This window comes from Uloborus diversus, chromosome 3, assembly GCF_026930045.1.
Source record: "Uloborus diversus isolate 005 chromosome 3, Udiv.v.3.1, whole genome shotgun sequence".
NCBI classification, from domain to species: domain Eukaryota; kingdom Metazoa; phylum Arthropoda; class Arachnida; order Araneae; family Uloboridae; genus Uloborus; species Uloborus diversus.
Window position 1 is genome coordinate 214,667,236 of NC_072733.1, and position 15,738 is coordinate 214,682,973.

Sequence of the window (15,738 nt, forward strand, 5' to 3'; positions counted from 1 at the left end):
AGTTAAATAGAAAATATTTAACACTGGAATTACGGCGATCTTTTTATACCTAGAAATACAGTGGGGGTCATTTTGATTCCTGAGGAGAAATCTGCATAGTTTCCTACATAATATTAAATATTTTTAAAAATTATTTTAAAATAAACATATTTATAATAAATGCAGTTGATTTAAAAAATACAGAGATTTTCAGGGATCATGATAAAATATTTTTAATAAGTTTAAAATGCTCTTCAAAAAACCAGCGCTGTTTCGGTTGCATTTCAGAAGCTAGCGGCTAATAGTTCCTTTTATGTACAAAAACAATATAAATGCTTCAGGTTCTTAAAATGATATGTTCTAAGAGACATTTTTGAGTTTCTTCTCTGTTTCAGCATCAGTAAATGTGTTTGCAGTTCTTTTTTTCTCAAAAGGGTCAAAACACACCTACCCGGAATTTTAGTTGTAACCCCTTAGTTAGGGTTTAAAAGAATTTTCTTGAAAACTTGTTATTATTACACAGCACGATTATTTAGGAAAAGTCAAGGAAGGATTAAGCTTTTTACGAAAATACAGAGGAGTAGTTAGCAAAAAAATGTTTGATTGTGGTCAAAATGACCCCTCCCGTAATTCTAGTGTTAAAATAACCACTTTACACTTTTTCTAAAAATACGGAACGGGACTCATACGAGTCCCGTTTCATCACGGGTATTTTATTGCATATTCTTCAATTATCTAATCTAAAAACAATAACTTTTAATGTTTTACGTGATCCTTATATCAAATCTTTCTGTTGCTATCAATCTTAAAAGTTTTTAGGTTGTTTCATTTCTGTTTATGGGACAAATTATATTAACAAAACTGCTCCAAATGTTCCGTTCCACCACTTGGTGCATTTTACAATAATTAACAAAGCAGAATGTTATTAAATATATTTGGTCATGCTCAAGTCAGCGTAGTGAATACTGCAGCAAATTTCCATATTGATATTTAAGTGACTCACAAAATGATGACACATTATTCACTTAATTAAAATAATCCTTACGCATGGAAAGGAATGAATGGCACGGGTCCGATGAGAAGTATACCGACGCATGTCATCAAATAACCTCCAATATTGATGAGTAATGGATTAGTCTGTAAATAGTAAACACATTTAATCAAAAATGACATCTGACAGTTGTTTATTCCAGAAAATTAATGTTTCAAAAACAACTGACATTATATATACCATTAATTAAATTAGTCTCAACAGATTCACTGTAACAAGGGAAGGTTTTGGTCTTGTTTTTCCAAGAAATGTGGTTCTTATATGTACATATTTATGTATATCTGGAGCTATATCCGATGGTGAGGTTGAAATTTTTGCAAATTTCGCATTTTCAAAACATAAGGGATTGGAATGAAGCACATCTATACTAATAATATAAAGCTGTATAGTTTGTTTGTTCAAACGCGCTAATCTCAGGAACTACTGGTTCGAATTGAAAAATTCTTTTTGTGTTGAATAGTCCATTCATTGAGGAAGGCTATAGGCTATATAATAACATGCTATGACTATTAGAACCAGAGCGATATGCAGGTTCGAATTACTTTCCACGTTTCAAAACATTATAAATACCACGTTTAGACCGATTTAAAATCACTGAAATTTGCATGACGAATTTACCTTCAGCTTTCACAGTTTCGCAACTTCTTCAAGCAAGAACTACAGATACTTCGGCATCTTGATCACACGTTAAGCCATTGCTACACTTTACAATTCGTTGAAAAAAACCGCACTGGTCCTTCACGCATCACGTTTCAAGAGATATTTGCATAAAATCCGATTTGTGCATAAACGTTTGTGACAGCCAAAAAAATGTCATTTGTACTTTGTGATTTTCGTTACGGTTATATTTTTCAAAAATTCAGACACGTGTTTGGGATTATACTAGCCATCTACAGTAGAAATTTGAAAGCATTCCGTTGACTAGTTTTCTTTTTATTCCAAAACTTGCATTCTGCTTAAACTTTTGTGCCACACTCTAAAATCCTCGTTAGTTTACTAAAGATCAAGTGCTGAGATACAAGAATGATATTCAACTTACCCCTTTGTCGCATATTTTGCCCCATATGGGAGTGGTTATAGCATAAATACCACCAGTGATGACAAAAATGACTCCAAGTAAAACAGGACTGAGGTTAAACTGCAAAATAATAATAATCATTTATAAGATAAATAAATACCTTTGTGCTGAATAGTAAAGTCAGACCAAGCAACGTAAGTAGAAGCACAAATTTGTGCTTCTACTTACGTTGTTTGGTTTGACTTTAATAATCATTTATAGTTACTCTGTGGATTTTACACTCTTTAAATTATCTCTAAGGAATGAAAAACATTTCAATAAACATTTAAATCACTTAATTGAAAGTTTAAATATGATTGGACAAGATTTTCTTCAATTTTATTACTTTATTAGCCAATTATACAACAAATACCAGTATGAATTAGCATTTTTTGTCATCTAAAATCTTTACACGCAGCATAAGTTCTACAGTAACCCTTACGTATAGCTCACATTTTGATTCTAATCAGAAAAATGTTCACGATAATGCATTAAACCTTAGACATAAGTTCATTTAATTATTAGCTGTTTCACCCATTGAGAAAAGATAAAATGGAGGAAGTGAAGACTTTCATTTGTGAAGCATAGATCCCAAGTCACTTGATAGATTTTATAGCAAAGTATTGGAAGACATTAGGTTTCTTTCGCTAGTTTCACGCAAAACATGTCAACCATTCGTCGTTGTTGAGTCACGTGACTCGGCGTCTTTGCTTCCGCTTTTGCTAATCCAGTGATTGGACTTGCTCCCTCCATTTACTAATAGGGAAGTTTTCGATTTTTCAATTTTATTTTTATATGATAGAGTAACATGTATGAACATCATAGGCGAAAAAAATTTTGCGATGTGATAAGTAGTTTTTTCTAAATTAATTTTTAAAGTTCAAGCAATTGTGACGTCAAATGGCACAGGAAGTACGTCATGCGCTCTTCCACCGCGGAAGGAGCCGAAGGAAGTGCAGTTAGCTTCGAAGACGAAACGTAAGGCTTACCTTTGTTGTTTAACACCTCGCGTTTCTGGAACATTAAACCTCTCATCCTCTCCGAAATATTCGAATACCAACATTGATGTTACTTGAGGAAGTTTATTAGATTGTGCTTTAACGAATCCGGCCTCCATAGGGCGTTTAAAAGGATTATTGAATTTCTAAAAAAATAAAAATATCAGCACGCTCAAAATGTCCGTAACGAAAACAAGGGATCTTCGGCGGAAGGCTACCCATTAGTGCCCTGTGACGTAAGCTCGTGACGTTTCAGAAGAGCGCACTTTTGTGTGTGTATTTTTAAAAATTCATTAAAAACCAACCATGGTGCTTTAAAATTCGGCGATGGTGAATTTTTTAGTTTTGAGGGTCAATTAACAATATCCAATAGTCAAAATAGGATCATTTAATAGGTTGCAACTTCTCTATTCCTGCTCTAAGGTTGCACCCTGATCTGCTCGATCTTTAAATGCAACCTATCGATCCAACGAGAAAGATTAGATAAAAAGAATCAAATAAGCAGTGCCCAGTGCTGTATAAAGCAGAAGCTCCAAAAGCGGGTTGGATGGAATACAGCTGAGTTTCCGTAATTGGTATTCTGCGCCACTTTACACCACGAGATTTGGTGAAGTCACCAAATTTCTATGGTACTGAAAGAGTGTCAAATAGCCAAATACATTCAACTCTCGATTACTTGAAGTCCCAAGGGTTGCTAAAGCGTTCGAGTTATGAGAAGTTCCTGCAGCCTTCTCAAGCATTTGGAACCTAATGAAAACTTCGAGATTAAGGAATATTCAAATCATAAGGGTTCGAAATATCGCTAATTTGTTGACTGTAATAAATATAAGTATATTTAGTGTTATCACATTGTACTATATCATTAACAAACGTTTAATTTGGCACAGAATGTAAATTTAATACCAAAAAATAAAGTTGAAAAAATCGCAGATTATAAATATATTTTTCCACACTTGAGGACATCAGCAGGTACAAATTTTCTCAGGATTTTAACTTTTCAGAGAAAATCATGAAATGGAGTTAAATATCACATTTTAACTACAGTTGCATAAAAACTTGGTGGGGGGGGGGATGCCGGCATGGAAACATTTCGTTTTAATTGCTCTCTCAAGTCGCTAGTTTTTCACGCTGATAATTATTCATGATGACGATGAAAAAACTAAATTGAAGGTACCCGTATTCACAACTTCGTACTTTTGGGCTTTTCATCTGCCCGTAAGGGACCAACACACTCACACAAACTCCGCTTCATTTTTTTTTATTGATTTTAAGCATCCCTTTTGGTAGGACACTTGAAGTGATTCTCGACTTTCATTCAGAAACATCTGAATTACGAGCATTTAATTTAGTAATTGAAATGATTTCTAAATACCTGGCGTAAGTGAGGCTCCAGTGTAGCAGAATTGAAGCCAATAAACAACAAAGATGATATGATCGAAAATGTGAATGATAAAATTCCACCGTCGGCTATGAAACTCCATAAATTTCGAGAACCCTCATGCCTTTCAGAATCCTCTGAAAAAGAAAAAAAAACATTTAAGTATTAATACACACGCATAGATACGCGCAAATATACATATGTGTCTGTGTGCGTTTAGGATAAAGGCCCCTTTTGTTTTTTCTACTCACAGTCACAACGAGCATAATAAGGAATTAAATGTGAGATGCGAATGATGTAATGACTTTAAAAGACGGATGAATTGAGGATTCTTGGATTAGGATCATTTTTGTACAGGGTCAGCAAGAAATAAGTTTCGCACTTCAGGTTCAAACATAGACTAATAATAAGAGTAGACCGAGCTATGGCAACCCTTTTGCTGCTCATAAACCAAACCATGTGACTGGTGGATATCCTAGCAACAGCGGGCGTTGATCGTAGCAGACGATCCACGCCAGCAAGAAATAAAATAAATAGAATTGATGGAACACGGAAGAATAATCTTTTGTGGAGTCCAATTTGTAAATTTCTTATTCTAAGTTGTAAATATAGTGAGTTTTTCGTTTAGATAGTATTGTGCATTTTCTTTAGTCAATTTCAATAACTCTCTAAGCAATTAAAGATACAAGCGACCAAAAAGAATCAGCAAACGGTAAGATTTTTACCTACAGTTTCAATTTAAGATACCGATTAGTACATTTTTGCGTTAACGCAAAACGTTTACGCCATTTCGTTCACGCCAACGCTGACAGCTCCAAATGAAATAAAAGTTACCGAAAACTTATCAAAAACTATTACTAATGTCAAAATAATGCATAACTAAAAGAAAAACAGTTCAATCTCTGCACCTGGAAGTTTTTTTTAATGAAAATACATTGTCTTAAAATACATGTCGAGTGCCAAACTATAGATAATGCTGCCATCTAGCAACCATGCTGCCAAAGTCTTCGCCAAGCCCTTCCACTAGTCACATGATACATCTATGAACCAATTTTCTTCATCAGCAAGAATGAGAAAGCTCGGTCTACTCTTATTATTAGTCTATGGGTTCAAATGAGTTGAAATTTGGGCTACATATAATTCAAATGTTGCGTTTAAGAATTTAGAAGCAAAAAAATTTAGTGCAAAATGTCAACTATCGTGCGTCGCTCGATTAAATGATTATAAATGGCATTAAATGTGTATAAATGTTAAATAACCCAAAGAAATCAAGATGAAAACTGAGGAATACGGCCCCTTTACCAGGCAACAATGCTTTCTAATTAGCGAACCACATCCTCTTTCGCTTACGAGTGAGTTTGTTGGAGTTAGAAGATGGAGCTGAATACTGCCCTTTAGATCAGGCACACATGCTGGTAATTGGTGGTAGCCATTACACTACACCCAGATGACCCCGTACCTGCCATTACATATGGACGTAGCCAGAACAGGGTAGAGAGAGGCCCCTCCCTAACTTCTGAAGAGAACTTCTGATCCCCTCGCTCTTTTCTAATGCCACCAAACATAATATGAGATTGCACTTTTAGGACTTTAATTTATAAAGCTTTGCTGTCTCCCCCTCATCTGATCAAAAATAGCGTTAAAAAAAATTTGTTTTTTGCTTGACTTTAAGTTTCAAGCGATTACCCTTCCCCTCGCTTCCCTTGTGTAACAAAACCAAAAATAGCTAAAAATTCCGAATCTTCAACCCTATTCCTGTCATACCCCACAAAAGATAGCTCAAAGTTTTTATTTCAAAGCCTTAATCTCGACAAATTTTCAAGGAGAGACCGTGTGCTTTTTCTCTTCACGTAATTTCACCAAATAAGGACAAGGATTTTTTAGGTTTTAAACTTTGAGAATTTTCCGAGGGAGAGAATCCCGCCACCCCCCTCCCATCTACAATATCTCAACATGTAGATTATAATTCTTAAACTTAAAAGTCAAAAACATTCTGGGACTAGCTCTTGAACTCTGATCATTCTTCTAACGTCATCTTTCATCGAGGAGACACCAAGAACAGCAAGCTTCTCAAGTTGTCGAGGAATAGAAAAAGGACAAACCCAGGTTTGAAAGCCAGAGAGCAAAGGATTCGTGTTTATGATTGTTTCCATCCGAGCAGTATGTAATCGCTACCAGCGGCACTGTGCTGCCAAGGAACTTACTATTTTTTAGTTTTTACAAGATTTACCTTTAAACTTTTAACGTGTTTTTTTAGATTTGAGAATGTTATTAATAAATGTTACACTGCACATTGCCAAGCCTATAATTGCGTTTCTAAAGCTTTAATTTCGGAAAATTTCCTCCGAGAAGCCACGAATCTTTGACATCCCCACACATAACCTAAAATTAACTTCAATCGTGGAAAAATATCGGGATGGGAAATAAAACCCTCAAGCTTAATATATGAAGGTGAAGGAAGATGGGTAAGGGCAGCAGTTTCAAGTTCTTGTCTTGCCTAGAAAAAATAGAATATTCTGTACTGTGGGGAGGGGGTAGGTAACTATAATCCGCCGTCTTGTTGCGTTTACGCTGGCAAACCCTGACGGGAATCCTGGCTATGCCCATACCACCAACACGTGGTTTAATCTGTCGGATAGGGCAAGACAGCAATACTCTTTAAATTCAAAACAGAATCACTCCGGTCAGTGATAGAGACTATGGGTCTTCAATGATAGAACATTGTTGTTCGGGATATGAGCCATATCAAAGTTTTCATGGTGATTTTGTTTTTCGGGTATTTAACATTTATAATATATATATATATATATATATATATATATATATATATATATATATATATATATATATATATATATATATACAGGGTGTCCAGCAAAGGACTCCCTGGTTTGGAAATTAAATCTCTCAAAAACAAAGGACGATAATGGAATAAAATAAACAGTATGTTTATTGTGAAGCCCATAAAATCATATACTGGAACTTTTAAACTAGTTTAAAAAATTGCCAACAGGTGGCGCTTCACACTATAATTGCAATAGAAGTCTCCATAAATAGTGCTGCGAAAAGATTAGTTATTTCAGCAGCAGTTTAGCATCTCAGATATGCATACACATACACTACAAATTATCGTTCAACCTCTTCACAGCACTATTTATGGAGACTTATAATGCAATAATAGCGTGCAGCGCCACTTGTTGGCAATTTTTAAAACTAATTTTTAAGTTCCTGTATATGATTTTTATGGGTTTCTCAATAAACATACCGTTTATTTTATTCCGATATCGTCCTTTCTTGTCGAGATATTTAATTTTTAAACCAGGGAGTCCTTTGCTGGACACTATATATATATATATATATATATATATATATATGTGTGTGTGTGTGTGTGTGTGTGTGTCGATAGATTAGCGCTGAAAATACTCACCTATGCTAGGCAACAAGAAGAAGAGAATGATACATCCAAAAAGAAGGAATGCTCCATTTACTACAAAAGGTACCAAAAAGCCTCCAACCTGTAAAAGTTTTTATCACTTTTTTTTATGAAACAAAATTAAATACTGGTAATGCAGTGCAGACAATATTGACTTTTTCACACATACTAGTTTTCCACTAACGTTTTATTTTTAAGTTGTTTCGCAGGGGGTCCTGAATTTATTCAATACTTTTTGCAGGAAATCTCCTTTTTCGACCATTTGCCCTATGAAACATCCTTAACAAATCATTTGATACATAATTCCACATTCACCGACAGAATAGTTATCAATTGAATTGTTCTTCAGTAAAGAGAGAAATGCAAAAGTACTAACTCTTTATTTATCGAGTTTAACAATTTCAATCCATCTTGACGTCGAGTCGCTTAATTTATCTCTCTCGAGCAATCTTCCTAATAGAACTCAGCTTTTGTTGCCGACCAACGATTGAATAAAATCATTTGAAATAATACAGCAAGACGAGAAAAAGATATTTATTACTGGAATGAGAATTTACTACCCGTCAGTAAGAAAAATGATACGTTTAGATTAGGATAAATCAAAAAATTGAAAAATAGACGGGGGGGGGGGGATTGTTAGTTATACCAGTTGAAATAAATTTATTTCAAAAGAATAAAAAGGATTAAAATCGAATAACTATAATACTTGATGTTGAGCTAACAATCGAGAAATGTTGAACTAGCATAGAGGAGCGAGATCAATCCCCTATCTTCAAACAATAATAATATACCCAATCTAAGAACTGTCCCGCAACTCGCAACTGAAAGCTTTTCTCAAAATATGGATTAAAGCAAGAGTTAATTGCAGGTTTAAAACAGTAGATTATAACAGGAAAAAAAAAACATTCTTCTATTCAGCAGTCTATTTAGAGAAATTGATGCGGACTCTTGTTACTTTTGACCTCGAAAAGCATTATTTATGTTCTTAATATCAACACTGTTAAGCCCCTGTATAAAATACATTCCAAGTACGTTCAATACTATCTGGACCATTGAGAAGAGATAAAATGGAGAGAGTGAAGACTTGCATTTTTGAAACAAAGATTTTTGATCACGTGATAGACTTTAAAGCATAGCATTGGTAGAAATGAAGTTTCTTTCGCTAGTTTGACTCAAACCATGCCAGCCATTCGTCGTTGCTGAGTCACATGACTTGGCGTCCTCGCTTCAGCTTTTGCTAAGTCACTGTTTGGACTTGCTCCCTTCATTTACTAATTCCTGCTCAAAGATCTGGACTCATCCAGGAAAGAGCTGAGCAGAGAATAATTTTATTACTTGTTAGTAAAGCTGACTCAGTGACCATTTCGGGGATGGACTTTCTATTATATTGCACCCGGTTTCCTTATGTTGTAATACAGGTGATTTCTTGCTTGCATACTATTGCTCATGTGGCCTGCTGTGCATAAATGTGTATAGCAGATATGAGGCAGTAAGGTTCAAAGAGATGTAAGTGAGCATTTTCAAGTTTCGAGCTAAACGTTCTAGGTAGGCTTCCATTGAAAAGATTTTCTACATTATGCTCTATAGCAGCACCTACCAGGACTAATACAACCGTGGGCAGGTAAACGGCAGTATTTGCAGAAATGAGTTTTCGAGATATTTGAAGAAACTCGCTTTACTAGCAATAGGAAATTGTTGGAATTAAATGTCTTTTTTTTTTTTTTTTTTCACTTTTTTTCAGCGGAAACCAAATAAGCAAGCTTGTACAATAAAGCTAACGTACAACAGATGACAAAAATGCAAAAAAAAGTAAGATAAAAAATTTGTAGTTACTGCCCTTTCCCTGCCCACTGCAGACTAACACTATCTCTTGCCCCAAAACAGAAGAGAGGCGCTCCTACCTTTCGCACTGGTTATCTGCAAGGATTTTATTTGGCACTAACATCCCTTTGCTACTCACTTCCTCATATGTTTTTTTTTCTTTCTGAATTGCTTATTTATTCATTTTTTGGATGATTTTTTTTTCTTAAAATTAAAAGCTCACTGCAGTACAAATACTTGAGGGTGTATACCTGATATAGTGCTCCTCCAATTGTAGGACCAACAATCAAACCAAATCCAAAGGCAGTTTCTTGAAGAGACTAAAAGTAAACAAAATTGTTTCAGGTTTTTCTTGTGTAAAATAATCCTAACTAAATTTCAATCTATATTATTCTAAAACGGTAACACATTCAAAAGTCTAATTCAGTTGGGAAAATGACGTTACCAGTCATCTCCACTTCCACAGTTTGGATTTGAGGTAGAAGAAGGAAATTTTCTCCTGCCCAAGGCAAACTGCTTAATGGAAAAGAATGTGTAATATATGTTTCTTTTGACAAAGTGACTTACAAAGCTAGTAGCAACCGAATCCGGAAATGCTGCAGCGACAATGGTGAATGAGGCTGTCATCAGCGCAGCTGCTCCAAAACCTTCAAATATTCGTACCACAAATGCCATAGCGATATATGTTCTTCCTTCGGGAACATAATCAAGGATTCTGGAATTGAAAATAAATTGTTTTAAAATGTGAATCGCTTTTAACACATAAAACTTACTGAAAGACCGTCTTATAGGCATTTTAACCTAGGAGAACTAAATTTCGTAGCTAGATATAGTGGTGGATCTACAAATTGGAAGTTACTGTTTTCAATGTGCTTTACTTTTCATGTGGAAGGTTACTAAGAACATTTATTTATAAATTTCACCTTGCCTGCTATTTTCAATGTGCAATTGAGATGTTTCCATTTACCCAATAAAACAAGATGTGCACTTGAGGTGTTTCCATTTACCCTCTCTGGGGTAAACGGAAATGAATTTTTTTTTTTTTTTTTCATTTCTTCCTATTTTTGGGGAGATTAAATTCTGATGTAAAGGACATTTTTCCGTTTATTTTACAAAACTTTAGAGCATATTTTGTTAAGTTTTTGTATGATATATCGTTTTTAATGAATTCTGATTACTTTTATAGGATTCAGTGGTTAGTATACGGCCCATTGGCCACAGATTGTGCATTTGATGAATAGCTTTTTAAGCTTCTAAACCGATTGTGCATGTTACTAAAATTTACCTATATGAACCGCGTTGGGAAAAAAATCAAATTCCATTAAGGGGACACTGGACCTTGAACACAAACTTTTTTAATTATGGATGAATTTGCATGAAATTTTAAGCATATACTTTAAACACTAGTACAAGCTTAATTATAAAATTTCATTAAAAATTTTTAATTAGAAGACCAATTATTTAAAAAAATGTAAATAACCTTAACGATAATTAACAAAACTTTGAAAAGTCCCTTGCGTAATTATTTTGATTTCACAACACTGAAACTTATTTTAAGTCATTCTCTATACTATAATAAATGAAACAAAACTCACAAAATCGTCCTCAAATTCAAATAAATTCGAAAAATAAAAATTTCAAAAATTTAACAAAAATTTCTTTCTTTTGAACGTCCAGTGTCCCCTTAACTCTCCGTCTAGGGGATAAGTGTAAGGGGGTAAATGCAAACATGATCGCAATCGCTAAAAAACAGTCATACAGTCACATTTTTCATACCCAGTTATTCTCAGGGAGTGAAGTTTGGACAAAACACAAAATCCATTCAAAGGGAAGGAACTAAAGTTAAAGTTTAAAATTCTATTTCTATTTACCCCAATTGTCCCAAATTAATTTCTGTCATTTCATCAATATTTTAAAATGAATAATGATAATTTTTCATTCAGTTGTTATCTTCGTTGCATTTTCGAAATGAAGAATGTATAACAGGTAGAGTAAATAAAAAAGAAATACCCGAACAAGGCACAAGAAGCTCCACCGACTAGAACGCCAGCAGTAATAAGGAACTTGGGAGAAATTTTCGGAATCTAAAAAGCAACATTTCTAAATTATATTACTTGCAATATTTACTCTAGAATGAAAAGGCAAATATTTCAGCGTTTTATTAGTTATTACACGTGTCTCACAAAAAGCTCACTGCTTCAAATTACATTTCAGAAAGTGTCTTACAAATACTAAATTTCATATATATATATATATATATATATATATATATATATATGCTCAGAAACATTAACATGAACTGCATTTTAAACCTGGAAAATTCAAACAATTTAAAAATCAAGCTTCACAACTCAGTTCAATAGGTGTCGCAGGCAGCACTTTGATACCGGAAGACGATAAATTTAATAGCAATATAAAATATGAACAACAAAGAACGTAAAATTGAATAAAATTTATTAAAACCCCCAAAAACAGACTCTGGGGCCTCATCAGGGGGTTACTCCCCGAGGGCAGGGAAAAACCTCGAGATGTTTTGTGAGTGCTGCAGGCGAAATTGACAGTAAGGATACAGAAAAAACAATACAGATAAAAACAATTTGGATTGACTTGGTTTCGAAAGAATAGCATTTTTTCTAAAAAAGAAAATTCGAATCAAATTCTGATTAAATTCAAGCGGGTATCTTATTTCAAGCCAAGTAAAGGGTGGTAACTGCAAATTTTTCATTTTTTTTTTATTTATTTATTTATTTATTTATTTATTTATTTTATTTATTTTATTTTATTTTATTTTTTTTTTTTTTGCATTTTTGTCATCTTTTGTACGCTAACTTTATTGTTCAAGCTTGCTTGTTTAGTTCCCGCTGAAAAAAAAAAAAACGTATGATCCCTACATTTCCTTTTGTTAGTATGGAATCCAATACACATTTCTTCAAATGTCTCGCAAATTCAGTTTTGCAGATACTGCCGTTTACCTGCCCACAGCAGTATAGTGTGTGTGCGCGGGCAATCAATAATGTAAGCTGATTAAACAATTTATCGCAATAGTATTGCTTATATTACCAGTACGTTGCTACGCAGACCTTGAAGTAAAATTATGGATCGAGTTTGCTTCGAAATAAAAAGGATACATTAATGGCTGTGTGTGTGTCCTTGATACAAATCCACAGTAGGGAGTGTCAAGAAAAACTTTTTTGGGAAATTAAATTTCAAGTTGTTAAAAAGTTGCCACTATGATCACATATTTACCACAAAAAATATTTTTGAAATTGAAAATATTTAGGTCTCCCGGAATGAGCTTTAAATTTCAAGTTTTTGGCGTAAAATGTAGATGTTTTTGATTATTTTATGTATAAATATAGCCTAAATGTTGCTTTTAAATTTCAGAAGTGTAAAGTTCAGAATAGCACCTGACGTTAAAAAATAACTTTTCTTTGTTATTAACTATAAACATCTCTCAAAACTCAATTACGAAAGCTAATTATTCTATTGAATATCCGTAACTTTCATTTCCTTTGATTGACTGTTTTTAATTTTTCCAGGCTACTTTTTGCATCAGTAAACATCTAGAAACCATGCAAATATAACCTATCTTAATTTTAAATTAGTTTATTACTCTTTTTTTTTTGAAGAGGAGGGGGGCATGACACCAGAAAAATTCCCCTAGAAACAAAAAAAAATCAACCAATAACATTTAGATAAAAAAATATTACAAATACAGCAATTTCTTTTGTTAAACATTGAATTTTAAAAACGTTATTCAAAATAATTTCTGATTTCGTTTTCATTTATCTTGATGATTTTTAGAGAGGAAGCTGGGCATGCAATTGTAACTCTCGTTTTCTGCCACAAAACCAAGTTTTGGCTTGAGCTGGTTGTCACAGGCCGTCCTGAGAGGCAATTAGCTTAAATAAATCATACAAATCACTACTTTAGTTTGGTGTTTTTAAGCATTTTAAAATAATACAACTGATTTATTAAGAACTCCAGAATTTGTTATTGCATGCTGTAACATCATGATCATATCCAACAGCTTTATTAATTATCATATTAATCTTATATATTATTTCTGTAGCCTATTTTCTGTTACCACGCGAAAACTTAGGTATTTCTTTATCAAATTCCACTTTTTACCTCACATTGTAAAGCTTATCGTGCCGGCAACAGACGAAAAAAAGACCCACTAACTAAAAAATGTTTTTCGTGTCAAAAAAAAGTATTTTCTGTTTTTTATTTGAAAGCTAAATGCAGTGACGCAACTCAATAGAGCGTTGCGCTGGAAACGCAAAGATAATACGGTTCGATCCTCTATGGGTTTGGCTTTTGATTGAGTTTTTTTCATCATTTAATGTTGATCTAAATGCCCAGGAAAATACAATTTAAACTAATTGTAGGATTTTAAACTACAGTTGTACTGTTGCATTAAAACAAGAAAAGAAAAGGTTCAATTCATCACGGTAACTTAACATTAATAATATTTCTTTTTTGTTGCTGTTTCCTTAATACTTCTAAAAACTACAAAAGTATAGCATCATTTCATTTTCTTTTAAGTCGGTGAAAAATAACATATCACTTTTTGACTGTTTTACGAAAAAATACTGATAAAAAAAATCGAATTTTTCATTTTCTGCTGTCAAGCGCGAATGATTCGCACGGGTTGGCTAGTACATTAATATTTCAATTGCTTTAGTATTGATTATACTATGTTTTTCCCCCAGAGCCACTGCCTGGAGTTAATGACCAAATTGTGCTGAACTTGTTTCTTCAACCAAAGATATGTTTTTCTTGTACCGTTTTCTGAAGATTCCCCTGGCCCTTTTTCTTTGATAATACGTAATGTCTAACTTCAACTCTTCGACTATCAAAATGGAAAGTAATTATTTCTGAGGTGAGAGTTGAACTAATACTTTAAAAGTACTTCTACCTCTCACGAAAAATCTTCTGCTTACTAACTACCAATGCCTGATTTTCTGTGGACACAACATTTAAATCCTACAAAAAAGAATTTGCTAGTTGAGAGAGTTGCTAGTCTATTAGAAATGACTCTGATATTACATGTTTTTTAGAGGATGACATATTTCTTGGTAATTACTACCGGTTCTACAACTTATTATTAATGAAAGCCATTGTTTTGCTAAAATGTTAGAAATTATTTTTTTTATCCTTTAGTGAAATATTTTTAGTAGCTAAAATACTTTCAGCATTGTAATCAGGTTGTATGGAATGACAGTCTTTAACACTGAATTTATCTTTTAAAGCAAGGGTCTTTATTGGTTGCTGACTTGTGCTTATTTCAGATTGTACAGATTGTAAATAATTTTCCTTTTTTTTTACGTTTCTCGATTTTTTTATTATCGACTGTATCAGCACTTCTAATAATCATATGCCTCAAATTTCGTTGGTCGTTCAAGAACGCATGTTTTAACAGTCGAACTTTTATTGGAGTTGAAAACAAACATTTCTCTATATCATTACACTTACATGAACAAATATAGAGAAGCCTTTTAACTTTGCCAGACCTGAAGTTTTAAAGTGACGTTTTCAAGATTTTACCTTTTCTCGCTGATGATTAAAAAGAATTCACATTTCTCATGTAGCTTTAAAATTATAAAAACAATAGGTTTGTTGATAAAATAGAAACAAAAGCCGTCTTCCGGATTTGTTCTCTGCAATGTTCGTGCTATAAAACAATAATCGAAATTATTTTAAGTGGAATGTATATATTTTTATATTATGACTAATGCTCAAACTTGTGAGGTTTTCATAACGATTCCAGACGACCTAAATGTTAAAGTTTTGGTTTGAAATTTTTTATTGATGGGTTCTACTTTAAATTGCCCATTATAGCACTTGAATACCTATTTTTGCTTTAAACATAGTTAAAAACTTTTTAGAAAAAATTATCGTTTTGGCTAAAAACCGTGAAATTTCAAGTTTATTCCGGGAGACCTAAATGTTTTCCAATTTAAAAAATATTTTTTATGGTAAATATGTGATCATAGTGACAACTTTTTATCAACTTGA

The 15,738-nt window shown here is 33.3% G+C and overlaps 1 protein-coding gene across 2 annotated transcripts in view; it reads right to left on the reverse strand.

Annotated features, from left to right (window-relative positions):
* Nucleotides 1-15,738, reverse strand: part of LOC129218582 (MFS-type transporter SLC18B1-like) — a 75,748-nt gene that overhangs the window by 7,599 nt on the left and 52,411 nt on the right. For both annotated transcript variants that reach the window (XM_054852894.1, XM_054852895.1), the window contains exons 4-10: nt 11,728-11,801; nt 10,285-10,432; nt 9,969-10,037; nt 7,891-7,978; nt 4,458-4,600; nt 2,070-2,168; nt 1,025-1,116 (exon numbers count right to left, since the gene is read on the reverse strand). In XM_054852894.1, the coding sequence (XP_054708869.1) occupies nt 1,025-1,116; nt 2,070-2,168; nt 4,458-4,600; nt 7,891-7,978; nt 9,969-10,037; nt 10,285-10,432; nt 11,728-11,801 (713 nt within the window). The remainder of the gene's footprint in view (nt 1-1,024; nt 1,117-2,069; nt 2,169-4,457; nt 4,601-7,890; nt 7,979-9,968; nt 10,038-10,284; nt 10,433-11,727; nt 11,802-15,738) is intronic.